General features: G+C 39.3%; 2 protein-coding genes and 1 long non-coding RNA gene across 12 annotated transcripts in view; 2 read left to right on the top strand and 1 right to left on the bottom strand.

The window, feature by feature from the left end:
* Positions 1-11911, top strand: part of NEK1 (NIMA related kinase 1) — a 41876-nt gene extending 29965 nt beyond the window's left edge. For 8 of the 10 annotated variants that reach the window (XM_035324414.1, XM_035324409.1, XM_035324416.1 and 5 more), the window contains 8 exons: positions 534-648; positions 858-943; positions 1894-2111; positions 4590-4744; positions 5911-6122; positions 8576-8709; positions 8990-9122; positions 10602-11911. In XM_035324414.1, coding sequence (XP_035180305.1) covers positions 534-648; positions 858-943; positions 1894-2111; positions 4590-4744; positions 5911-6122; positions 8576-8709; positions 8990-9122; positions 10602-10615 — 1067 coding nt within the window. In that variant the 3' untranslated portion in view covers positions 10616-11911. The remainder of the gene's footprint in view (positions 1-533; positions 649-857; positions 944-1893; positions 2112-4589; positions 4745-5910; positions 6123-8575; positions 8710-8989; positions 9123-10601) is intronic. The other 2 variants (XM_035324408.1, XM_035324417.1) reach the window with 1 other exon arrangement.
* LOC118165962 lies at positions 3-24278 on the bottom strand. The gene is made up of 4 exons (XR_004750294.1): positions 24216-24278; positions 23401-23575; positions 17665-17918; positions 3-409 (listed from the first exon to the last, which is right to left on the bottom strand). It is a non-coding gene; the product is annotated as an uncharacterized LOC118165962 (long non-coding RNA).
* A 1258-nt stretch (positions 24279-25536) lies between these two features.
* Positions 25537-27588, top strand: part of SH3RF1 (SH3 domain containing ring finger 1) — an 83097-nt gene continuing 81045 nt past the window's right edge. Inside the window, exons 1-2 of the mRNA XM_035326439.1 lie at positions 25537-25689; positions 26328-26815. Of these exons, the coding sequence (XP_035182330.1) occupies positions 26429-26815 (387 nt within the window). The 5' untranslated portion in view covers positions 25537-25689; positions 26328-26428. The remainder of the gene's footprint in view (positions 25690-26327; positions 26816-27588) is intronic.

The raw sequence follows: 27588 nt of genomic DNA, 5'->3' as shown, positions 1-27588 counted from the left end.
TAGCAAATCTAATGACAATCTGTTTTCCAATTCAATGAGGAAAGTATACTGTAGACTTATATATCTTCCCATAGGCAAAGTTCAATTTGTTATAATGCGTTTTAGGTAGGATCAGGTATTTTCTATGCTTGTATAGTAATTTGATTCACTGACATATTTTTGTTAACTTCCAAAAACTTACATGCTTCTAGAGAACTCTCTGAAGAAGTGGAATTCTAAACAGCTTCAATTCCTTTTGTTTCTGCACACCAATTGTGCTGGGATCTTTTCCCTGTATGATACCAGCACCGTGATGACTTATGGGGGAAAGTTGCTGAGATTTTTAGAAGACAGTTCCTTGGAGCTTGAAGATAATCTTCTTGTATCAGAGCCAAACTTCAGCTCTGGAGCTACAAAATTTCAGTTGTTTCTGCAGAATGCAGAAATATTTAACATCAAGTATTTTAATGTAATCTTAAAACATAAAGTCTCTGCTGTCTTTTTGTTTGTTTGGGGTTCATTTTTAATGAGGTGTATGACTTCATTAATTTTAGAGCCTGATGATCTGGAAGCAGAGATGTTGGAAGAAACAGAAGAAAATAAAAAGCAACAGAGCAAGGAATTTCCCATCACTGTTAATGAAGTGTGGGTAAAAGAAAAAGAGGATAAGTAAGTTATTCTTTTGATCCCTCTCTTGAGTTCAAACAACTAATTTTAACTGAGGAGGATTTGGATACTTCAGTTACAATGTTAAGCTTAGCTAAAGCTTCATTGCTTGCCTACCATGTTAGTTTTACTGCTCTTGGTGGGTGAGGATCTTGTCAGTAGACTAATGACTATTTTAAATGGTGTTTTTCCCTGGGTGTTGTATTTTATAGCAGGGCACAACATGACAGAAGAAATGAGGGAGCTTCTGAGAAAGTAGCGCTTGACAAGATGCAACCACAAAAAGAAGCTCCAGAAGGTCAGTTGAAATCTCTTGTTTTGTAACTGGTGGTACAGAGCACCGGAGCCATCCCTTCTCACTTCTTCGCTAACGCTAAAAAAGCAGGTTTTCTATTTTCATTTTCTGTTTCGGTTCATACTTCTGTAAGGCAGATTTCTGATGGATTAGGAAGATAAATTACGTGTGTTATATTTGCTGCATATTTGAAGAAAATAGGTAGCGACAAAGCTACATTATGTATATACAGGGAAATAGCCCATGCTTTGATACTTACAAGTGAATATCAGGTTTCTGAATGTTATGACCTTTTGTAATGACTATTTGAAGTGTTATGAAATCTGGTAAAGTGCTGCTTTGTTTATAGACATACCTAATGTTGAAACGCAGCTTGGATATTTAAAAGATATTTTAAACAAATTTTAGTGATGATTTTTTATCTTTATTGCAAAAAATTGCTTGCTCTTAGAGGTCCTTCAACTAATTCCAGGAGATCTACATATTTTTATAGTAGAATAGAAAATATATCTGCAATACTTTGGATTATCATTGGTTGTACTATTCCATCTATTTACTGGTGCATTAAGCAAACTGTACATTTTTTCCAGTGTCAGAGCACATTATACTGGGATAATTTTGAAGAAATCTAGTATAAGGGAAGAAGCAACAGATGATAATAGATGAAGCCATAATTTCAGGCACAGATTGGATACTGATAAACAAGAAGGCATGAGAATAGAATAGACAGTAGCTGAGGGATGTATATTCTCAGTGATAAATGGGAGAATGTCACATTATGATGCATTTACTAAAATAATCTAAACAGATTTTCATACTCTTAGAGTGTGATCTATTTTCTCCTTTAAATGTGCAACAGAAATTAGTTTTTCTCAGTTCAGTTACTTTTTGCTTAAGAGCTTGTGGTTTTAAATCAATTTAAATTTGTATTCGACTTTTGTGTACCACATCAGAAACTTGTTCCAGTGACTCACTGCAGCCTGAACCATTATTCCAGAGGGTAATGCAGTCCCCAGCTGTACCAACAGCCTCACCGGTTCTGTCAGCTCAGTCTTCGCAGGAAGAGCCTTTCGTGCCTCGTTCACGTTCCGTATCACCAGCAAAAAATAAAGGCAAAAGTTCTTTGTTGATTGGACTTTCTACAGGGCTGTTTGATGCAAACAACCCAAAGGCAAGTTAAAAAAAAGAATACCTTTATTTCTATAGTAATGTTTGCTTTTCTGATTTTCTTATTGAGGCTTCGTGAGGCTAGAGCAGATGGCATAAGAGTTTAAGCAGATGTTTGTATTTGTCTAATCACATCTGCCATGTGATATGACTGCATTGTGCTCATTGTACGAGCCAGACTCACATAGCATTGTGAGTCTCTGGTTTCACTCTTCAGAATTCTTTGTCCAGAGTGTTTATGGAGGAATGCCACCGCTTTTCTAAATACAACTGAGACAGTTCTTGAGGAAAATTGCTAACCTATACCTTCTTTCTCCCTTTTGCACAATTTTGGAAACTTAGTACTACTTTGCCATCATATACGTAAGTGCTGAACAGAGCAGCAAAGTTTGTAAAATGAGTATTGTATGGTGGAATGTGATTATGAAATGAATTAAAAATATTTTAATAATAGTTGTGGAACTACTAGATGAAACAGACTTCCAGGACTATGCAATACTTGCCGAGGTTCTGAAGTGCCAAGTGTGAAATAGAAGAGGTGCTTTCTGCAGAAACGTGGGTGACGGTTCTCTGGAAATTTCCACATCTGTGTTGTGTTCGGTCAATACAAAGTAAAGGATCTTCCAGTTGCTGGAATGCCAGATATATAAGAGCGCTGCTTTTGACTCACATTATTGTGAGTGTGTGAACAGAAGTTCCACTACTTGATTAATCGAATATTGAAAAACACCTATTTATTGATGAATTGCTGGGAATCATATCAGGGACAGCGGTATTTGCATCTTTAGAAAAATATCGTTTCTTGACAAGCTACAAAGAGATGATTTTCACAGATTTATATATTCACATAAATGGGTTTATGACTCTTATTGTGATTCCTCAAGTGTTAGTCTGTTATTAAAATCCCTAGCTTATGAAGCAGTATATCTGGCAGTTAGATAATACAGAAGAGTTAACTCCTCATTAGGTGCAGAACGAACAGTCTTTATACCCTTGTCAAACTTAGAGAGTAGTGGATATGCTTTATAATGAAGCTCTTCAGTGTATCATTATGACCCATCTCGGTATGTCATGTTACTGCATATTTGGCATGTGTTTTGGCCATAAGTGTTTGTCAGAATTGTTAATGCAGTACCAGATGAGCTCTACATAATAGAGAATTTGGAGAAAAGCAGCAGATGTTTTTCTATTACTGCTGCAGTAGACTTGCTGAAAACAAAATAGAGCAATAAATTCCCTTTTCTCATTTGACTGCAACAAGAGGAAGTTCAGAACTTCTTTCCAATGACTGTGAATGTTAACTTTTAGGAACTCCCCAACTATACCCCTGCTGCAGGTCATCCTCAGATGCTCATAAAACCTTATTAGCAGGATGCAGGGCAGTTAGCATACAGAGCTGCCTACAGCTGGGACACTGAGTCTAACAGGGGTAGGTTAATAGGAAAAGAGGCATTTTCAGAACACCTGGAAGCTTTCAGATGATGGGGCAAATTCAGTCTTCTAATTGTTCCTTCCCTTTGGCAGCTGTAGTCAAAAAGAATGGTAATTCTTGTGATGTCAGTAATATTCTGGCATGTGCTGACAGTGGACACAGACATACTAGAGGACACAGGACATATTAGAGCATCTGTATTACTACACTGAGTAGGTATAAATTGCAGCAGAGAACAGTGCTGAGGAAGTAATTTAGGGCTTTCTACTAGCAGCAAATACTGAACATGGATGTATTCAGAGCTATGTTGAAGGAAGGTAAAGCTTATTGGCAAAACTTCTTAGTGCAGATTAGATCTAGCTTTTTTTTATTACAGTGGTGAATATTTAGTATTCTTTTGGGGTTCTTAGACTTCCTAAGAGAGATGGGTAGATCAATGAGCAAACAAGGTGCCTTTGTTTCAGTGTTGCTTTGAACATATTTCCCCTGCAACAAATTAGTGTTTTAAACTTGGTTCTAATACTATGAAACTGCCTTGAAATATGCCACAAAGCAAACTGTTTTCAGTGACCAATCTTGAGAAATATCAGCTGTAATTTTAAAAAATAACTCCTTTTGTCAGCTACTCACAATGGTTCTAAACAGTGTTTTAGGCGATTGCTTACAACGTATGTATGTTAATTGCATATATATTATCTACTACAGTGTTCCTTTTCTTTAAACAGTCTTGAAGATAATGAAAAAATCTGCAGAAAAACAGAATCTGTATGTCAGTTTATGTTCCTTAAACTTTTCGGTCACTGTAACCTGTAAAGGTAGAAGGAATAATTTTCATTTAGCTGACAGGCAAAATTCAAGATGTCAAGCTTTCAATAGGTACACGCATCTGTGCTGGACACATCTTTATTTTTAAAATTACTCTGATTTTTCATCCTTTTTCATTTCAGAGTTTAAAGCAACTTGTAACCTCAGACCGTTGTGGATTTTTTTGTTTTGTTTGTTTGTTTGTTTTATTGTAACTAAACACGATGTTTTCTTTTACCTTTGCAGATGTTGAGAACGTGTTCGCTTCCAGATCTTTACAAACTGTACAGAACATTAGTTGATGTTCCCAGTGTAGCAGATGTACAGCATCAACATAATCTCGAAATAGATGATACAGAAGATGAACAAGCCAAAGAAGGACCCTCTGATTCTGAGGATAAGTGAGTGTAATATGATTATAAAATATTTCAAGAAGCACCTTATATCAAGAATATTTTTGGTTAGACATTATTATACACTATACACCAGCATGGAATTTTAATCCAAATCTTAAAAATTCTGTATTGCAAGTTTGTTTTGAATCACCATTCGCTCTCAGTTTTGTTCAGAGAACTGTGAAGCTAATGGTTTGTCCTATTTATTCTTGTTTTTCCTGTTTCTTCTTGCATTCCCCTGAAAATGATCAAAGCTGATGGCCACCACTCTTATAGAAATCATAATTTCTTCAATATATCTTTTATTTTTATGTTCTGGGAATCTCTGCTTATCTCTTGTTCTTGCTGTTGTATTAGGATGTCCTTAAATTCCCCCAAATTCTTCCAGAGGCCTCAAAATCTGACCCTAGGGTCTTGACTATTACTTGATGCTTGGATAGTTTGCAGAGATTAAAATCATCTAGTCTATCTTTTCTGATGAGGTATAGATCTATTTTTGCTCCAGACATTTTAATCTCTGTTCTAGTTCTCATTTCTTTGCAGCATTTCCTTATAGTGTGTAAATGTTGGTTCGCATCCAGGTACTATAAATCCTTTGTTTCCTCATCGTAAATTTTCTTCATTTGTTCAATGCGACTTAGAAACAAGACAATACCATTATCTTTCCTGTTGCTACAAATTAAGCTTATGTGTCCTTGTATCCAAACCACGCCTAGTTGCTTTTTCAGTTGTGTTATTAAGTGTAACACTTAGCAGAATATTTAGCTTCTTCTATTCGTGGGATTACCAGTTACAACCAATTTCATGCCGTCTTAGAACTGGACACCTGAAACTTACTAAGGCTAGGGGTTATGGTATATAACTCGTACCTATCTATCAGCAGTGTTACTACAAAAATTAGTTTTGTTTTGACCATATATTCTTCCTTTATGTGCCTGTGCTAGTCCTTTGCTACTCTGTTGGACTGAGGACATAAAGATCTATGGGAAGTGCTGATTTCCTTTATTAGGCTACTGGCCATAGGAAAAGAATTAGCCTTGTATATGCAAATGCTTGTCTCTTTTTTTCTACACTGGCTTTCCAGTTTGTTGGCTTAACAGAAGAAGACAACACTTTCTATAGAGTTTGTCTGGTAAAGTGTTACTTACATAATCTTTGTCTCTTTCTTCTAGCATGTCTGGGGAGGCAGATACAGATCTGCAGGAACTCCGGGCCTCAATGGAGCAATTACTTAGGGAGCAGCCTAGTGAGGAATTAAGTGAAGAGGAAGAGTCTACTTTAAAAGCCAATGTCATCCAATGCATAACAAATGGTACAGAGCTGGATGAAGGAGATGAAAATAACCCCAGCAGCGAAAGTGCACTTAATGAAGAATGGCAGTCAGGTAATACCTGACTGTAATACCTGTAATTACTTTTCTGTAATACCTGTTTTATAAGCTATTTATTGATATTAACAAGACAAACACAGAAGACGTTTTTTGGATTTTTATACTTATAGTGAAATACAGCTCTAATTAATAGTTTTTATACAGAAGTTTAAAAAAAAGACAATATATAGATTTTTCTGAATGTTAAGGTCAACATCCAACCAACATTCATGCTGCAGATTAAATGGTGACTATTTGTTAGGCACTGATCATAAATCATTTTTTCTCTACTTGCCTAAAACCTGTCTTCAATGAAGATCAAAGACTTTCTGCACATCGTATTTTTGAATAATTTATGACTGCAATGTAAGAGTGAAAAAGAAAGAGCAACTGACATGACTGGATTATCTGGGATCCAGTTTACAATTAAGTAATTTAACAGGGAGTCAAAAGGAACATGAAATTATTAAACTTGTCCTCAACCCAAAATAGCTATTAATGCAGTTAAACTAAAAAAGAGAGAAAACCTTATCACTGCTCGTAGTGGTCTGCATTAGCGATACACAATGGCATACTGAAAGTTCTGTTCTGTTTTTTAAATTCTGGTTGAAGTTAAAATATTTTAGCACTGCTTTAAAATAAGGTGCATTTAGAAATATAGGTATAAAAAGATGTATACAGCCAATAATTAATCTGAGCCATAGCTTGTGTCATTCTGGTTTATTAACAACAACATTCAATCAGAAAATCTATGAATATTCCTCTAAGATATTATCTATATAATACATTTCAGGAAGTACTTTAAAATAAAATAAACTTAGTTAATGCCATTTTCCTTCATTTCTGAGAATGTTGATAATATACAGTGGTAAAATACAGTGCCATCTGTTTGGTGGTGGTGGTGGTTGTCACAAGTGTTACGGTATTTGGTGTCAGTGTCCCAGCTTCTAGATTCATGATATTTCATAGGAATTGCAGGCTTCTTTATTGATGGGGAAAGAACTTCAAGGGAACAGATAGAACTTGAAATCAAATCTGGTCAAGATCCTTTAGTTAAACACGGTATTAGAAATCAGTTCATGGGTTTTGAACTCATATACAAATTTTCCTTTTGGTTTCAATAATAATTTGTTATTGATGTGGTTATTCATACTTGAATTAGGGATACTATTTAGTCAGAATTATAGTTTTGTCTAGTCACAATCAGGAATTTAAAGTGGTAGCTTTAAAACTGAGCCAAGAAGTCTTTGACCTGTCAGGTAATGCTTTGTTGCTAGTTTGTTTGTTGGGTTTGTTATTTTTAGTAAAGAGTTGATAATGTAAGCTCCAATATCTAAAAAGTTGCCTTTTTTCCTCCTGTATAGATAAATCCTCTCATAATTTAAATGTTTATTGAGGACATATTTTCCTCGGGCGAAAACAGTTTGCATTTTATAACATATTTGCTAATAGGATTTTATATAGGGATTCTACCTTATATCGTTAAGTAGATCTCATTTTCTTAAACTTACCTGATATTTGACTCCTATAAACCTATTTGTAAGCATTACTTTCTTTCTGTAGTGTGTACACAAAATCATCTTGATTTTTCTCTCACATCTTACCACACAAATTGGCATACTGAATTCGCTTCACAAAGGAGATGCGCTCATTCATAGACAAACGAAGAAAGAACTTTGTAGCTAAATTAATACTGTGTTTTCTAGACTTGCTTCATGGAACAAGATGAATGTCAGTGCAGAAATTAAATAGATGATTCTAAATACACACACCCTTATTTTCTGGTAGAAGACATCTGCTTTCTTAAGGAGCTCCTAGAGCAGGACAGGACAGCCACTGAACCATACGTACATGAGTTGCACCTCAAAAATGGTTACATGGAATGGTTGTGTTGAATTCCAACATTGTTTTGGTAAATAAAAACCTGCTTTGAGGCCGCTACTTTGTTTCATTCAGTATGAATACCCTTATGACTAACCATCTGTTGTGGTTTAACCCCAGTAGGCAGCTCAGCACCACAGAGCCGCTTGCTTACTACCCCTCCAGCGTGGAGGATGGGGGTGAGAATCGGAAAGGTAAAAGTGCAAGAACCTGTGGCTTGAGATAAAAGACGTTTTACTATGTAAAGCAAAAGCTCCACACACCATACCAGCTACAATGAACAAAATTAACCCTATCCCAGTCACAACCAGGACACTTCCAGTGGAGTTTTAGAGGAGCTGGCTAGATGCTTCCCACTTGGGATTTGGTATTTATTGGCTGTCAAGACATAGACTGTTCCAATTTCATTGCAGGTTTTTCAGAACATCTGCCCTCCATCATTTAGTGCTCCTGAGCTTAGCATTTTTATTAGATTTACTGGTTGTGTGGATGTCAAATTTAGACGACAACATGAAGATTGAAGGAAAATTGAATTTTCTGGTGTTGGTGGTCTTTTTAACTGTCTTTTTTTTTTTTTTCCTTTACAGATAATAGTGATGGAGAAATTGCCAGTGAATGTGAAGAATGTGATAGCGTATTCAGCCATTTGGAAGAGCTGAGATATAACCTGGAGCAGGAAATAGGCTTTGAGAAATTCATTGAAGTTTATGATAAAATAAAGGTTTGTGGAATAAGCTGAAGTGGAAAATGTTTTAGGAAACAAGATAAATGTATCTAGAGCTGTGCCAGTAACTACTTGCACTGTGTGACTAAAATTAATGCTTATTTCTTTTAGTCTTTTATTCTGTTTCAACGTACTATAATATTAACATAGAAAATGCCATGCTTGTAGATTAAAGAGGAAAGCTTTGGATTTAACAATAGACTGCATTTAATAAGTTTGAACTATGTAATTGTAAACTCATTTTAAGCTTGGCCCCATGGACTGTCCTTTCTCCCAGGCTATACATGAAGATGAAGATGAAAATATTGACACGTGTTCAACCATAGTTCAGACTATTTTGGGAAATGAACACAAACACCTGTATGCCAAAATACTTCACCTAGTCATGGCAGATGGAGCCTACCAGGAAGGTAATCTCACTCTATCCTGGCCATTAGGGGTTGTCTTATGTTTGTTCTTGGTTATATACAAAGGTTATAATATACGTTAAAAACATGTATCTGCTTTGTTACACTGATCAGCTGAGTTGATTTAAAAAAAAATCCACAAAACACATTTTATTCCTGCAACAAAATGCAATGCAAACTTTGATTAAGCATGCTGACTACTCTGATTTAACATTATGTTCATATACAGTAAACCGCAATGATAGATGACTTGTGAAAGGTGGAGTATAATTATTTAATTTCTGTAGAACAGTTATGTAGGTTGGGAAGATGCAAGTCTAGAATAAAATTTTCAAAATTAAAAATGATTTTGTTTAGGAATTAATGAGTTCTTAGCTAAAATATTTTTCTTTCCAAAGCTACTTTTAATGAGTTTCAGTGTTGAACCAGGATCAATAATTCTCAGAAAATAAAACTTCACGTAACTCTTTATGCTATAATTGTAATTTCCCAGAATAAATTGGTGTGGAGATATGATCCATCTTAGTTTTCAAGTGGCTTAGTAATGCATGAAGAGAATTTATCTTTGCTGGGAGCCTCCCTAGGTTAGAACAGATTGCATCTTTTAATTTCTTTTACAAGTATGTTGCAATAGCAAGTGAATAAAGGTCGAATAATTATAGCTTCCTTAGGTTTTTATATAAAAATGCTTGGGGGAAAAAAGTCTTAAACTAATTTTAAAAACACAACCATTAAATATATACATATATTTCTAGAATAAATTACTGTTTATATATTCCCTGCTTTTCTTCGCTACTGATACAGAACTGTTCAGCCAGAATAACCAGTACCGTGTTGTTTTAATCCTGAATAATAGAAGAATGACAGAAAATGGTCTGAAAAATATTTTTTTCAGACACAATTGCTTATTTCACTGGAAAGATAAATTGTAGTAATTTGTTAATCAACCATTCAGAGGACTGGCAATAGAGAACAGGAAGAAAATGGTAACTACAGTGTTACCAATTGCTTTTCCTTGGCATTTTGCCTTTTAAGGATATTTTAAAGGTAGTACTAAAAGGCTTAAGTGGCGATTTTCTGAAAATGTTGGCATACAAATTGTAAGCTGTGGTCTGAGCGAATCCTATTAAAATGAGCTGACTTTCATCTTGTGAAATGTTGATTAATAAGCGGCTATTTTTAAGAGCTTTGGTTCTAATTCTGTATTTTACAAATCTGTAGTAGCATATGAAAATGTAAAGAAAAAGTAATTCTACATTTCAGTTATTTAAACAAAATACCTGTGCTAGTAAAGGTCGATAGAGGACAAGTGACAGAAGCATGTTCTGGAGCTTCTATCTCAGAAGTTTTATACTCTTCAAGTACTTATTTTTTTTTTCTAATTTGTTTTGTAACTCCAGGTTGTGTGTTTCTGTTTTGTTTTGTTTTTCTCTTCTGCGTCCTTTTTTACCCTGTCTTTTTCCTGTCTTGTGATTTTTGCAGATAACGATGAATAAACCTGACTCAGGAATTCCCTTAGTGCTGTCTTACATATCAGTGTTTTGAAGTCTGCACAGCGGAATAACAAATCGTAGCAGAAAATGTAACATGGGGCAGGAGAAAGAAGAACTGAAAAAAGAATGGTGACTGTATGAAACAGAGGAAAAACATGCCTTTTAATCTGAGATACTTATACACTTCTCTTGTGTGTACCTGCATATGTGTTCATTGCTCAAAATTTAAAAACAATACACAATAATCTCACAAATTCAAAAAGAAATAAGGAGATGAATAAATGTAGATGTTCTGATACAAAACCAGAGTTCTTGGCATATCAACAGTTGGCTGGTAGGGCTAAGCAATTGGAAGGATTACTGGGTTCTGGAAGTACCAGGTCTAGCTGTTAACGTCTATAGTTAAAGTAGCCCTTCTTTACACGTACATAAAGAAATCATTCATTTTTATTGACCCTTGTGGTTGTATTTTAGTAACATCTTAATCTACTGGTCCAATTTGAGTACTTTGCTTTTATCTTAATAAAATGTATTTTGAAGGCATCTGTCACTTTTTAACCAGTGTCATCTGAAATATCTTAATGGTGTTTCTAAATCAAAGCAGACTGGTATTTCAGTCACTGAACTGCTTGGATTTTTTTATGTTTTTGAGACTGTAAAATTAATTTGGAGCTAGAAGACTTTTCTGGTATTTTTCTTCTTCCTCAAAACCCCAGCTATTTAGTTCTTCAAATTTTGCAAGCAGGTCAATGATAACATAGCACAGTGTTGAAAGGGGTGGTTTTTCTCCTGTTTGTTTTTAAATTCTTAACTCTCATGGCCCCCTCAGCCAGCGGTGGTGGTATGAAATATTACAGGCACAAATGCTATGTAATACTTGTCATCTTTTGGCTCACGTTTCATAGCTTGATGTCTACCACCCCTGGAATGAAGAAAATGAAAATAAAAATTCTGACCTACATTTCCTTGTTCCTCCTGTCAACGCAGTAACAAGGCCAACGCTAGGTTTGTTGTTTTCAAATTATCTGTGGAAAAGCTTGATTGGCTTATCCATACAACAAGTCACCTGTTACAAATCAGATCAACTGTCAAACTTCCAACTGCCCTATTGAATAAAAAAATTATATTTTTTCTGCTGCTGTAAAATACACCAGTCACAATCTAAAACTGTCAACTTTTCCACAAAGAGCAATCAAGTATATACATTATTTAGAACTGTTAAAATATGTACATGGTTTTTGTATAATTGTTTTAATTGTTTTATGGTGTTATGATTATTAAAGTTTTGCCCACTGAAAAGTTTTGTGTTTTTTTTTTAAATGTGTCCAATTCTTGAATAAAGACAAGATGATTCTATTTCAGCTGTATCATGGGAACCTACAACGAGAACTCTGAAAATACTGAATTACCTTTAATGTATATATATATTTTATATATATATATATATCCATATGTACTTGATAAGCAGCTGTTGCTTTCTCTGCTGAGAAACATGATCATTGCTGGAAACAGTGCTGCTTCTGTCCTATGCTGCTTGTCTTCTTTTTCCTTCTCTTTTTTCCCCCGCCTTTTTTTTTCCACTTGTCTTTGAATAGATTAGCCAGAGTGAAATAATCTTCAGGAGCCACTGATTATAGTGACATTTAGCAAATAAACTCTTTAGATTTTATAAAGAATGCATTATTTTCCTTTTTCTGTTTTTCTCCACCTTTTGGGGGGAGGGAAGACCAAACCCCTTAAATTTATAAGAATACGGATTAGCCTTGCAGAAGTATGGTATATTTCATTATGCTTCTGCTTTACCGAAGTGAATTTTCTCAAAGAAATACAATCTGATTGAAGGTAAGGGTTGGAGTTTGTTGAATTCCCTTTAAATGGAAATGACATCATTGTTGACATGCATTTTTAATGCAGATTACTGGCTTGCATTTGGTAATAAATATGGACGCAATCTGCAGATTTCAAGCTTCGTAGACATAGAGCTTTTAATCAATTAATGATTTGCAAAATATGCATGGATTGTGCACAGCTTTTCAAGGAGAATAATCTTCAAACCTGCCAACCAATACTGAATATCCTTGAAAATCCCCCAAGACCTAATTTTAAATTGACGCAGCAAATAAGTTTGTCTGCTGAAGTAATGCTTTTAGCCGAAATTTTAAAGCCTTATTTAACATATTGTAACAACTTTGCCTGGAAAGATTGCTGCAAGGCGATCTGGTACTTGATGGGGGTGAGGTCCTGAAGTTGATAGATGGTAAATCAGAATCAGTGTGGAAACGATCTTACATCTACATCCTAGAATTTACAAGTATTTCCTGGTACAATGCCATCTTCTGAAGCCTCTACACGTAAACAGAGATCTTCAGTGGTTTAAAATAAACGCATTGCTGTTCACAAACTATTTACCGACAAATCAAAAATACAGAGAAACAGGCAGAAAGAGGTTACTCAGCTAGGTAGAATCCTAGAGATGGAGCACACCTTCACCACTTGCATCCAACACAAAATCGTTGCAAACATTTTCCTGGGAGAAGAGGAGAAGGGCGCGGTATGCCCAGCTTCCCCTAATGACTCCATGGAATTTTGAATAAAACCAAATGTGCCATTTTTAGCATAGTTATGATCTTGTGTGTGCTTGGATTTGGTGCCAATCTTCCCCTCAGCCAGAGAGCAATGTGTGCCCCTGCCTACATTTCTAACTGACACTTTTCTCCACTAAAAGCACCTCATCAACTCTCAAATGAAACCAGGCTCTAACTAATTTTGCTAGCAGTGATAAACCAAAGACAAACATAGAAATTTGGTTTTCAATCCTTTTAAACTTCTTCCCACTCAAGGAATTGTGTGCTTTCTCAGTTTTCATTTTAACTTGTTTATTCATGAGCCGTGTAGACTAAGATTTAGCATAAAATACGATCTGGTTGTTACCGTTTTGAGAACACTTGTTTTTGCCATTTTTATCATAGCAGTTGAGATGAAGCAATTTGCAGAATGTAAATACTGTTTTTTAAATCCATAAAGAGCTTCTTCCTTTAAATTAAATTTGTGTGTTAATGCAATATGCACTTCAAATGCCTTGCCAAGTTGATATGTTTTCCAGTTGAGCTGATGAGTTCATCAGTTCAAATTCTATCAATTTAAACGCTTGGCTTGTGCAAGAGTCTTAAAAACACTTCTTCAGCAACTAAAACCTTAATTGAATTGCTTCCATAAAGACATATTAATTTGTAGTTACTTGTGATACACATATTTAGGAGTTTGGCTGCTGCTGCTAAATTGTTTGCCTTCAGCACCTGTGATCTGGCGCACTCTTCCAGGTTTTATTTCCAGGACATTTTTAAATCAAGATGTGATTTAGCTAATTCCATTAACTTAATTTATTACTACGTAGTTTTAAAACTTACAGAACCAAAAGCTCGGAGAGTTTTTTTTTCACCTTAGCTGCCCGACAGCCCAAACCAGGCGGATTGCACAGTGAGAAGACTCCTGCGAGGCAGAGTTTGCTAAGCCTCAGGATGGCGGTGACAGTTGTTTCACGAGTCACCCCCTGAGGTGGACTGAATCAAATGTGAGGCTGGGGTGTTGCATGACTCACTTTTGCTTGGCTGATGGATGTTCCCTTAGGGACTATTGTCAGCTAGGAGAAAATAAAGTTCAGTTTTAAATAGCATTGTGGCTCGAGCTGATGCAGATGTGCACTAAGTATAATGGAATGATAATCAGGTCCTTGACATACCCCATTTTTTGCTGTATCCTGCAGACAGTCCTAACAGTACTCTCTTCTCTAGGGGAAGGGATGAAGCATGCATTTTTGCTGTTTCCTGAATATAGAATAAAACTTCTCCTAATTCAAATTTTAGGCAAAGATTCTGCAGTTCTAGTTCTCTTGATAAAATTTTAAATCTCCAGCAGTACTTCAGGGGTGCTATTTTTTCCTTCTATCAGTTTCCCCATCAGCAGTCAACAGTTCTCATTGCTGGTTGCTTTACTGCTGCTAGAACTATTTTAAATTTTATCAGAGTAGTTTTTAAAAAGTGAGGTACATAGCCTTCTTCTGAGTAACTGATTGACTTCACAGGGATATAGAAAAGACAGAAAACTTGACATCCTAATAATTAGCAACAGCTCTCTCCATTGTAGGGCTATATCCTAACACGATCATTGCTGAAGTCAGACATTCTCCTTTTTATAAACTGCTCTAGCTGTCATAGTTTCTCTAAACTCTGTATTAAGCTGTAACAACTCTTGATAAAGCTGTCTAAAAGACAATAATAAAATGCAACTAATTTGCCATTACTGTAGCACACCTAGTTGATCCTTTCCTGCTGACATTAGTTTTCAGAATTTAAACTGTAGTTTGGAGTATTTTAGCCTTGTTCTTCAAACTTTCTAAGGGAAGATAAAAAAGTGAAGATTACCATAGCATTTGAGCTTCTTTATAGCATGAGTCTGGACTTACAGCGGCCATAGATTTATGCCTTTTTAATTGTAAGAAATGTTAGTATTTTCTCGTGTTTCATGCTTAAGAGACTTAAAGCGTTAGAAAAACACAGGCCTTCTAAATATTAGTAAACATACATGAAAAATTCTTTCCACGGCAGTAAAACATCTCTAATGCCATTCTTAGCTATTACGAATACAGTACTTTTTTTCAGCTGTTGGAAAGCCTGATTGCACTGTACAGTATCCTCTTCTGGGGACTTCAGTATGTCAGTGACCGCAGTGCCCTGAATAACTCGCTGTATTCACTTAATTCCCTGGAGCGCTTCCTTTTCTCAGATGATCGCTATTGCTTTCTCTACATTGGGCAATCTTGTTTGTCCAGGAAGAGGCTCCAGCAAATTCTGACTTTAACAGACATCAGGGTTAAGTGTTACCAGCTGGGAATTGGAGCACAGTTCAATCCTGGCCTACAGCATTTGTTAACTATGCAGTGATACTGCATTAACTGGTCTGCTCAAATGGGTAGTGCACTCATTTTCTACCACCAGTGCCAGTATCTGGCCCTACATACAGCTGTGGAGCATGGATGAGCACTGTGACGAGGCCCCCCTTCTCCCAGTAAAACTTCAAGCAAGTTAAGGGATTAGCAACTAAATTCTGCCAAATCTCACCATGATCTGTTAAGATGCTACTGCTCTCAGCTGCCTCTTCTTTCCTTTGCTGATGATTATAAAGACTGGAAAAATGAAACGTGCCCACCCTCACACTTACGCACAAAGCACTGCATCTTTGTTTAATGAGAAGGCAGGTTTGAGGCAAGTAACCAGACTCCCAGTTGCGGTTGGCGAGGATCTGAGCACATCTTCCATTCTGCTTACTCTGCCACAGTGAAATCTCCATCAGCAGGATGGGGCACAACAGTTGGAGGTGTGACTTAAACCACTTTGTAATAGTTCCTGAAGCTCATCGGTCAAGGACGGTGTGAGACTGTAAGAGCAAATTATGTATGAACCCGAAGTGAAACAGGCTTGCTGAGGAGCACAAGGTGTGTAGTGTAGAATATTTCTCTTGCATGAATCAAGTCTTCATGGACTTAATAAACACTGGTTTTGTTTTCACTTGCTGGCAAAACTCTCAAATTTTTTGCAGCCACTAAAGTTGTGAGAATGTGTAGTTCTTCTCATTAGTGGGACTGACGGTTTAAAAAATTAGGAATTGAAAAACTGCTTGTTCTGTCATATGGGGCTTGTTAGAGGAGTCATATAGTCTGAAACAGATCTTTTCTGATAGCTGCTGCCTTTAACTCAGCTACAGAGCTGTCTTTGGTACCTCATCTCAGGCATTTTCAGCTTAAATGGAGAAGCCTTACATACTAGGCCTGTAGGATGTGGGGTGTTTCTCCCCTCCTTGCCCCTCCACTCTGCATTTCTGTCTTACCGGTGTGTGACAAATACGCTGCTCACTTGCAATTAAATTGACGTTCATGGAAACTGCAGGTACCTCATATCTGGAAACCAAAGCCTGATGCTTTTTGATCCTTAGGGAACTAACTGCATTTCCTTGCCATAGGATAACAAAGAGGTCAGAAGGTTTTGCGATCCTTGGACAGAAGACTGTGTAGAATAATAAAATGAACTGGAAAAAAAAAATGAGCTGAAAGCATCTGGGAGTTTTTTGTATATACTGGGCAACATAGTCACTTTCTGTGACTGGAAGTTTACTGTTACCAAGGCCTAGAATTAGTCCAATAAAACAGCAGGGAAGCCTTCTCTGTGTTTCTTGCCACCATGTCTCCCTAACATTTTTATATTCACTCACTCCCCCTTCTAATGGAAGCTGGGAGAAAAGTGCCGAGTACAGCACTAACGACATGAAAAAAAAACACTGAAGGAAGCAGCAGGGAGGCCAAGGTTTCAACCGCTCTCCCTCCCTTACCCGGGAAAATTTCAGTGACCTCTTGACACCTCCCATGGGAATCTTTAAATTGACAACAGTATTTGCCAAGTAAATACAAAAAATGGCATTAAAACAGTATTGTTCCTGACTTAATCCTCCTAAAGTCAATGCAAGTGAGTTAAAGTTCCCGCAGCAGTTGTAATGCACTAAGCTCATTCTGGATGGCAGTGTATTTGGATACATATCAGGCCTGGTTAATAAACATGCTTCCATGCGCTCAGAAGGAGAAATCACTTGGGAAAGTGAAAAAAAAAAAAATCCAAAATTTCAGTTAAAGTTCGTTCTTGGGTTATTGTCTGGGAAAGCTGGCATTTTGGTTAAACAACCATGTGGCATGGTAACACTGTAACACTACCTAAAGTCAAAGCCCTGCTGTCCTATGAAAACAAAAGGGGAAGGCATTCTAAGTCACTTACACCCTGGTTGTTTATTCTGCCATGTTTTTGCTGAGGTAAGTTACTCCTGAGTGATTGTCAGGACTCTTGGAGAATATCCTGGTTTAACTATCTGCCAGTTGCCAGTTTTTCTTATGAAATCTGATGATCAGAAATGGAGGGATATTACAGAGTACCCGGCATCTCCAGCTTCTCTGAACCATTTCTCCCAACACCTAGAGACCACCTCTGCAATAGTTTCTGGTCATTGCTCACCCTGGTCCTGCTCCTGAAGGGTATTCCAGGAGACAGGTGACTAAACTGGAGATCTGTGGTTTAGTCCTGGGAATTGTCCCTTTGCTTCCTGCCCAGCAAATCATGTAATTTATCCTGCAGAAATAACCACATCTATGCCACTCATTATCTCCCCTCATTTGTCTTGCCTGCTCTTCTCTTTCCAGTCTTTGTCATCATCAGGTGCAGTCTTCAACGTATGAGGGAACTCTGCCGTCATGCTCCACATCGCTGTCCTATAAAAGAGGAACAGCACAATAAATATCAGAAATGAGAATGCTTCCAGAACACAATACCAGAAAAATCTTCACAGACTAGTGGGAACTAGCACCCAGGAAAACACCTCGCACAGACCACTCGCTGACAGCCGTTCTGACCACAGCTGCCTTAGCTATATTTAAGGACTGTGACGTGGATTAAAAATACATCCTTTGTTTACAGGGTAGGAGTGACCTTCGAGAAGAATGGTGGTAGAGCTGCATGAGCCGTTCGGAGTGATGCTTGCTAACAGGTTTCTGGCACACGTACCCATTGTTGTGTCCCAGTCACATCCACACGCAGAGTTGCTGTGTGCGTTTTCTGGGACACGTGGGAAAATAATGCTCGAAAATGAGTTTTACTGTAGCTCGTATAAAGTATATATTCAAGCAGTATTTAAGGGCTGATTCTTAGCTACAGGGATGGAATCCAGCTGCCTGTTTTCTTTGGCCCTGAGAGTCAGTTTGATATGATTTACATTTTCAGAGCTGGCTTCACAAAGAAAGAGCTAGAGGGTTGGTTTTGAGGATTTTTTTTTTTTTTTTTTTAGTGAGTAAATATTTTACAGACCAAATTCCTAGTTCTACAAAATCACTGACTCTAGGCTGTGGGACAGTATAAGTAAGCACAAAGGCTGGAATTTATTGCTAGTAATGATCTATGAGATAAGATTTTCAACTAAGCCAGTGCAGAGAGGTCCATTGCCAGATGTGTGGGAGTGAAAGTGACACAAATCTACCAAAAAAAAAAAATAATCTTTGGCAATCCCAAAGTGATTATATAGCCCTGTAGCGCCAGAAGCCTCAGAGAATTCATTTTGTGTCTCAATGTCTTCATCAGCTTAAAAGCCAAGTCTCAAGCTTTATAAAAGAAATCCAAAGTACTGCCATGAATACTCCATAAATTTATCTCACTTTCTTAATCTTATTATAAACAAGGAAAGGTTTTTTTGTTGTTTTTTTGTTTTTTTGTTTTTTTTTTTTTGTCTTGATTCCCCCCCTCCCCCCCTTTGTAAAGAACTGTGGTAGCAGAATGACAGCGACTCTGCAGAAAATCAGCGGGGAACTTGTCCCTTTATTCACCTACTTTCATCCCAGTGCAATCCAGACTTTTCCAGTGCTCCACACAGGAGGCTTTTCCGTGAGAGTCAGGCTGCACTGGAAATCCCTGCTCTTTGCTTCTAACCCATCACAGACAAAAATAATACACATGGATGGTACACTGAACACATCCAAACCTCTGTCTTATATCCTTCCTGAAGTATACCAGAAACTGCAGATATCTGAAGCTGTAAAAAGAGCTTCTGCACCTTTTAGACAACTTGTTCTGCTTTCTTTGGATCTGACAGTACCTTCCAGAAAAGGATGCTTCAGTCAAAAAAAAAAATTGCTTTACCTTGGGGGAAGGCCGCTGCCTTCCCTAGTTTTCAATGAAAGTGTTAGTGCATTTTAAATTGTTAGTGCATGGTACATTTTAAATTACATACTGTAATTTTTTATATCCTCATAAACAAACTCTTACAAAACCCATCGCATCACTTGTATTTTTGATATCACGGCAGAACTGTGTAAGTGTGGCAGAGAAGTTTGAAAAGTAAACATGCTGATAATTCTACTTGCTTGTCAGATAGCTCTGCCCAGCAAGCACTTTTATTAGGAAAATGCTATTTTAAGGAAGTAAATCTTTTTGAAGAAACTAGCTCAGCAGGCTTTTAAGAACTAGCATTACAGCTCTATCAGATTTTTTTTTTTTTTTTGGCAAGCTACCAAAGTATTGCAGCACTGAAAATTCTGAAATGGCTTAATTTAGAATTCAAACAAGCTACAAAACCCAAGAGTTTCATAAAGAAAGATGTCACTTATCTATCCTGGAGCATCTTGCAAGCCCCTGCTCCTTAGCCCGGCAGTATGGCACAGCTACACCAAGGCTGTGTTCTGGGACAAAATCCAAACTGACCAAATTTCACTGCAGAGGAGAGCTAGGTGAAGGAAGTGTGGTGCTTTTCAACAGATGTCCTGATTTGGACAGTAGGAGGAACTGCAGGACTCAGCATAAAACCACATACAAATGACATTTTGGATATAGTCTTGCGGTTGCTAAATAATTCTTATGCTTTAATGACAGGTGTCATTAGATGTGCTTTAACGACAAAAGCACAACTGTTTTTATGAGTTACACCTCTGTAAACGCACTGAAGCCTTCCAGTAACTGAATTAGACACCTAGAATTAGGTGTTTGTTAAAACCCGAAGAAATGTCTGAGTTTTCATATGTTGTCGTGCAGTTGCTCAAACAACACATTATTTGGCATGAGAATAGAAACAACATTTCTAAATCACCTTTTAAAGAGCCTGTGGGACTCGACGTCCTCTAAGTGGACTTGAAAACTTCTCATCTAGAAAGACTGAGGGGGGTGCTTACTAGCATGTTCTGAAGATAGATTTGGTGTGAAAATGTGAAGACAGGCAGAGGTTCCAGCCTGCTACTTTTTAGAGGACACTTTGTTGAGGGTAGGTCACTGAGGCTTTGGCCAGGGATACCTGCTCTGTGAGGGGTAATTTTACCCCACTAGATAAAACAGCACAGTGCTGTGGATCCTTTCCAATTTGTGAAACTTACTGACTCTCTTTGACTCACAGGATTTTAGAGAGACAGTGGAGCTTGTCCAGAAATATAAAATACAATAAAACACAGAATTTAGGAATCGTAGACCTGATGTAACAGATACAACCTTCTCTCATTGCCCACAACAAACCCTCCTCTGTACCGTCCACAAGCAAAAGTGCCTCTGACTCTTCTCAGCAGCTCCAGCTCCTCTGGTAAAATATCCAATTTTTCACTCAAGTCATACACATGCCAAACATCCAGTTTCCAGACGTTCAGCTTCTTTCAGATGCTATAGTAATGATGTAATAAGGTGTGGTAATGGAGACTAAGTAAACTTTCATGAACACTGAATATCCTTTATCATCTTGTGTTTTTGCCTATTTAGAAAGAAGAAAAAAAAAATGTTTGGGCCCTGTAACTCATCTGATTTGTTTGTGCTTTGAATGCTCCAAACATTTGTCACGGTGTTCCTCAAAGGTAAAACTGGAGTTTAGTCACTCCAACACGTTATTACTCAAGATGTTTGATTATAGTTCTGCCTGATCTCAGTCTAGGGTCCGCAACACAGTAATTCTATTTAAACATTCATATGGTTGTCAGTTTACTCACCCACATGAAACACGGGTGTCAGCTCATCCAGAAGTTTTAGCCTGTGACTCGTATGCAGCCTTTGCAAGTGGGGAATTAATAGCTTTTTAACAGCTTAAAGTTTGCTAACAGTCTAGCAAACTACTAAAACAGCATGCAAGTGTTCCAGAACGTCTAGGTCAGTCAGTAATTCTTAAACTGCATCCTGATTCATGTATGAATCTTCGGGAGAGCTGATCTGAATCACATTGGGAGATACCTAGGAAAGGGCTGAGCAGAGAATCTGGCACACTGTCCTCACAGGAATTTCTTCTGCAGATGCAGCAGTGGATGCTGCAGCTAGGCTATGCAGATCATAAACCTGTAAGCCCAGTAGATATCTTCCAGTGACTAAACTGGGGAAAACGCAGTGAGATAACAGAGCTCACCTGAACACTGAGAATCTGAAATACGTTTATTCTTTAATGTCACATCCACTTTTTCTTTTGTATATTCCCTCATTGTGACTTAAAAGTAATTGTAAAAGCATCAAATAGAGAATATGTGCAAAGGTAGGATCTCAGCTTCACTTTGTCACAGAGAGCTAACTTCCAATCCGTACACAAAGGACATCCTCCTCAAGGAAACAGGAAAGTAGAAAGTAATCAGAATTCAAATGTCATCTCTGTCTTGTCAGGTCTGAGACGCAGCCAGGCAGCTATTGTCTGTGCTCTCAGCTAAGTGCCTAGTTGAATACTGAATAAAGCTGTAAAACTAGAAGCCAAAATGTACTGAAAGCACATCAACCCACTTCTCCTGCCTCGTCGGAAATATGTCATTGATCTAGTTACGACTAGTTCACAACACCTGAAGTGCAGCAGGGGCAGCACAAAACCCAGTTTGCAAGCAAACTGCCTGGATCGCTATCAACCACGCTAAGCTCCCTGCTATCAGAATCACGCTAACAGTAACCAAGGCAATTTAAAGCTAGCACTAATTGCAGCATAGCCATCTTGTCAAAACAAAACCAACCAAAAATACATGAAAAGGGAATAGAGTCATCAAAGAACATCCTTGCCCATTGCCACCAGAGACTGAAGAAAGCTGGCCATGTTTCACTATGTGTTGTACGTGCTACTACGAAAGGCAGCAACACAGCAACATCAGCACGGGCATCAGTGGTAAACTCTTACTAAACTGACGTCACAGGGAGTTTTGCTTTGCCCTTGAAAAGAAATCTCCACTGCATCTCCGGGGGTCATTTTTTGAGGAAATATGATTAACCTTTCTGGTCTGTGCTTGAGATCAATGTGGCATGGGAAAAATAGGCTAATCTGGAAGTTACAAATGGGGAAACATCAAAAAAATAGCTATAAAAACAGTTTAGTATGAAGAAGTGGATCTTAAAACAAAGGCTAGCTTGTACTTCTCAGTAGAAATAATATTGTTAACATTCATTCCTAAACCTACAAAAAAAATTAAAACTCCAGCCTATGACTCCCTCAGAACACTGTCTTCTGTAACTCTTCTCTTTGGTAGTATCTAACACCCTTGTTCTATGATTCTTATTACCTTAGTATTATGTGATTTGCAGTCATCTCGAGATTTTGAGGATGTAATCCACAAATAAATATATATTCATAAGTTTATTCCCTCAGGCCAGAGCGTCCCCTACTCAGCCTCCAGTCACTCCAGTACTTTAGTGCATTTAGTGCTTTTGCTTGTCAGCGTGTTAGTTTACAAACGTCTGGACATTTCAAAAGATTTGCAAGCTAATGAGTAGAATCCTATTCTGAAACATCTCATAGTATTTCTTAGTCAAATTTCCTAAGAAACTAGATGCAAATGATCACGGAGCGCATCTGTCAGCCGCTCTTCCCAATTGTTTGTAATTCATTAGCAAAACCTGACAAAACATCTGTAAAGATACTAAGATTCTATAAGTTTTTATGGAAAGCAGTGGTCATATCCAGAAACAAGCAAAATCGAATGCCCCCACTACAGAAGGAGGTGCAGCAGAGGTCACTATCTCTTCTTGTTGGCCTGCCAACTTCCCAACTAGTCAAATGTTGCTCAGAGCCAGGCACAGCATATGCTGTCTAGCATTTTAAGACAGAGGAAGAACTAAGGAGACTTGGAAATGTGACAGAAAAATGAAGAACTGCAGTAGGGTGTAGGGGAAAAATAATATGATTGCGATGGCAGAGAGGGCTGAAGATGCAGGAAGGCCTGTTGGGTGGTTGGCCTACAGCAGAACAAGAAAGTATTAGCAAAAGGGAAGAAGCACAGAGGACATAGTGGGTTTACTGACCCAAGGTTGCTGGACAGAGAACACAGGTTCATAAGAAATCAGGTTTACCAGTTGTGCTACTGACGTTTTGTCTTTTGCTGTTCTCTTCTGCCTGCTGCCCTTCATGTTCTCCTTTATCCAGTGGCTGACCAATGAAGAGAAACAGCATACACTGGAGAGAAAAAAAAAGAAAAAAAAAAAAAAAAAGTTTTTACCTGAAAACTAACTTCCAGAGTACACAAAAATGTGTAAAATGTTTTCACAAAAACAAATCAAAAAAATAATTAAGATCATAATTGTAGAAATCTAGAGATCAAGTAACTGGAGGGCCTCATACCACAAATCTGTGTTTTTAATGGTTCTCCGTCCAGCACAACCTCTCCTTTGCATCAGCTAGGTCCCTGCACAACTTGTACTGAGTAACAAACTGTATGTGCATAACAACTGAAGGGTTTCAAGAAGGAAGGTCTCCTCGTGTAAAACTGTGCGAAGCGTGCAGTTCCCTGCTTGTGGCTGGAGCAGGAATGAATAAATGCTTAAATATAACAGGAATTCTGTTCCTTTCAGTCCCGGCGTCAGCGGAGTGCAGCCACGCAGAGTCAAACACTGATCCATAAGAGGGCAGTGGCGTACGTCGGCATGCGCACCCACCATTTTTTATACAGATTATGTTTGTTTGAAAATTAACTACTGCTGCTGCTCAGGAAGTAACATATTTATCTGACACTCTTCGGAATGTTTACTGCTCTGGCTAGTATACTAAAACATTTAATATTTTACAGGCTTTACAGAAAACATTCTCAGAGACTAACCTTGATAAAGGGCTAATCTTTTTATCCTGCTTCCCTGAACTTTCATCTCGCTTCTCTGGTCCACCACCTGTAATGTAAATGCCTTTACTGTTTGGGTAGATATTTCACATTCCTTAGGCAACACACTGAGTTCATACAACACTAATTGCGTCACTTACAAAATCACGCTGTGCCGTAAAGGCTGGTAAACCATTGCCCTGCAAACGTGATGAGATCTTGAGAAGCTATGGCCAGAAGTGGCACGTAATTGTGAGAAGCATTTCTGCTTAGATTCAACAAGTGAGTAGCTCAGACGTACTGCTAAGTCCTTCTGGAGCGGCAGTGCTTGCACAGCAAGAGAGGAATACTGTGAGACAGGGGAATATTCCCAAGTATCAGATGTTTATACCCTTCTCCTCTATTTATGTTACGATACTCCCTGCAAAGCGCAGACATAGACCAGAACCCCATCTGCAGCAGTTTTCCTAAACTCCAGAATTCGTGGGGGAGGAGGCCTTATTCCTTAATGAACTGTAGATATTTATAACTTTTACTATTCCTACTAATAAAAAGCAGTTAAAGATGTATTTGGCCTGTGCAGATATATTTGGAAATGCTAACATTTGCAGAATATCACTTCTGCAGGGAACAACCCAGCTAACAAACAAGACAGCTAAGCCTACCACATAATCTGCTGACACAAACCTTCACGACCTGCAAAAAAAAAGGCTCTTTATATGCACGTAACTTTCAGAAGGATTGACAACAGGCTTGAATGGTTAACCCGAGCCGCTCCGAGCAACGCGCGGGGAGGCTTTCTGCTCCTTTCCCCTCTGAGCTGCAGCGGAGGCGATGTTTAATTGGAGCCTGTGTACGAAGTGGGGCTTCTGGCCAGGCACCGCCGCAGGCAGGGTGCCACACCTGGTTCAGAAAGCGACTTCTCACAACTCCTTTTGGCCGTTTTACCCTCAGCTCACGCGTGCGTCAGGGTTCACTTCTTTATTCATGGGCAGCCCCGCAGCGAAGCGCCTCACGAAGGATAACCTCAGCGGGGGCTGTCAGGGGCACTTTCTGCCCCCACTCGGCGGCTCAGGGGGTGCCACCCCCAGACAAGCGGCCGGACAGGCCCACCCCCTTCTCCTCCTCACAGCCGCGGGCCCCAGCTCGGGCCCCGGCCGAGGCCGCACCTGGCGGGCCCGAGGGGGCGGCCATCACGGCGCGGCCCCACCCGGGCGGGGAGGCGCCGCGGCTGAGGGGAGGCGGTTCACCCCGAGCCGTGCCGGGCCGTGCCGGGCCGGGGGCCGCCCTCCCCTCGGCCTCGGCGGGGCGGTGCCGCCCCCCGCGTCAGCCCTGCGCGGCGGGGCGGGGAAGGGAGAGGAGGGAAGGCAAGGCGAGGGAGGGGACGGCAGCCTCGGCGCTGCCGCGGCGGGAGAGGCACCGGCGGCGGCTCCCGGGAACAAAGCGGGGCCCCTGGGACCGGCTGCGGCGCCCCACGGTGAGGCACGGGCTCGGGGGGCTCGGGGAGGGGGGGCGCTGGGTCCGCCGGCGGGGCCGGGGGGGCGGCGGGTCGTCCCCCGCCGCGGGGCCCTGACAGGCCCCGGCCGCCCCCCCCCCCGCCCCGTGGGGGGGGGGGGGCCAAAGAATCCAAATTTCTATTTTTTTAAAAATAGATATATTTTTTTTTCGGCCCAAGCTGTGGTTTAAGGACCTCCGCTTTTTCCTCGTGGCAAAAAAAAAAGGGAAAAAAAAAGCTTCAGGCAGATAAACGCCCGGGGGTACAGATGTGAGAGGCGAGAGCCGTGAAAAACGAGCGTTGTTCGTGTGGCGCAGGGCAGCTCCCGTGCGGGAGCCAGCTGAGGGCACGGCTGCGGGCAATAAAAGTGCTCGAGAACTTGGCTTTACAACCCCTAGCCCTCCTTATTTATTATAATACCTTAAGTAATCAGATATGTGAACGTACATCACGACGATTACTTACTGCTGTTGTGATTTTTCTCCCATCTGTTGAAAACTGAATGCCGAATTAAAGTAGACGTGTTTTATTTTGCGCCTTGTTGGAGTATCTCCAGATGAAATAGTCCCAGTGACTCTTTCCTCAGCTTCCTAATGCCTTTTTCCCTCAAAACATTTCAGAGCACGGCCAGGAGAGGAATGGATGTAACATGATCGCCTTGGAGCGCTCAAAACACCCAAATTCTGCGAAGATTTGTTTTTTCGGTTAAGTGATACAGAAAATGGATGAATCAGCTCTGCTGGATCTGCTGGAGTGCCCTGTGTGCCTAGAGCGCCTTGATGCTTCTGCCAAAGTCCTGCCCTGCCAGCACACCTTCTGCAAGCGCTGTCTGCTGGGCATCGTCAGCTCCCGAAACGAGCTTCGGTGCCCTGAGTGCAGGACTTTGGTGGACTGCGGCGTTGATGAGCTCCCCAGTAATATTTTGCTTGTCAGACTACTGGATGGCATCAAGCAGAGGCCTCGGAAACCTGGCACCGGCGGTGGGACGGGTGGCACAAACGCTCTAAGGGTCCCGATTACCACTGTTGCTAATTGTGGCTCGAAGGAGCTGCCGAGCTCTCAAGTTGGACAGCAGCAAAGGGTGCAAGCGCGGAGCCCTCCTGTTCGGGTGAGTACCGAGTCCTCTTGCCATCTCTTCCCTTGCTGGTTCAAAACAGTTGATGTCCCTTGCTTCAGGATAAGGGCAGGCAGTATGTATGGCAAAACGAGTTATTCTGGAGAGCTGTGGATGTCTAGCAGACGCACATTAGTATTCTTATCGGTATTGGTTTACTGCTATGTAAATACCAATAAGCTGGGGATAATACTTTCTTATTAGAGACTCTGTTTTGGTTCTTGTGCTTTCTGTAATGTTTCTAATTATCAGTAAACTTTCTTTAGATATAGTGAATGTTAAACATGAGCAAGGAAGTTGTGTTCTTGTTGAAGTCAATGAAAGTTTATTTATACTTTCAGTCCTTGCCCTTTACTTTAAAGAAAAAAAAATAAAGGTTATTCTTTTGAAGTGATTAGAAAATCCACGTGCTGTGATAGGAAAACATTCTTATGTCTGTCATGTGTCCATGCAACCTGTAGACTCCACTGTGCTTTGTAATCATTTATGATTATCTGTTCTAGAGCCCTTATCAGGAAATACCAATTTATGAGATGACTGACCTTTCTTTGTTTGGTCTAATGAGAAGGTAGATTGGCTTCTCTAAAAGATCTTCCTGCCCATTTTAGGATTCTTGCCTCTTTTGAATTCCCGCATGAAAATTAAACAAAATTACAAAATGACTTAGGATGTTTTTCTAGACCTCACAAGAAGGAAATCATAAGCTCTAAGGAGAGGACTTAAATGTGCATTTGGCAAGACTAGTCTTTATTTTAAGGTATACCTGA

Source organism: Oxyura jamaicensis, chromosome 4 (assembly GCF_011077185.1).
Source record: "Oxyura jamaicensis isolate SHBP4307 breed ruddy duck chromosome 4, BPBGC_Ojam_1.0, whole genome shotgun sequence".
NCBI lineage: Eukaryota > Metazoa > Chordata > Aves > Anseriformes > Anatidae > Oxyura > Oxyura jamaicensis.
This window is presented reverse-complemented; position numbering and strand designations above follow the sequence as displayed.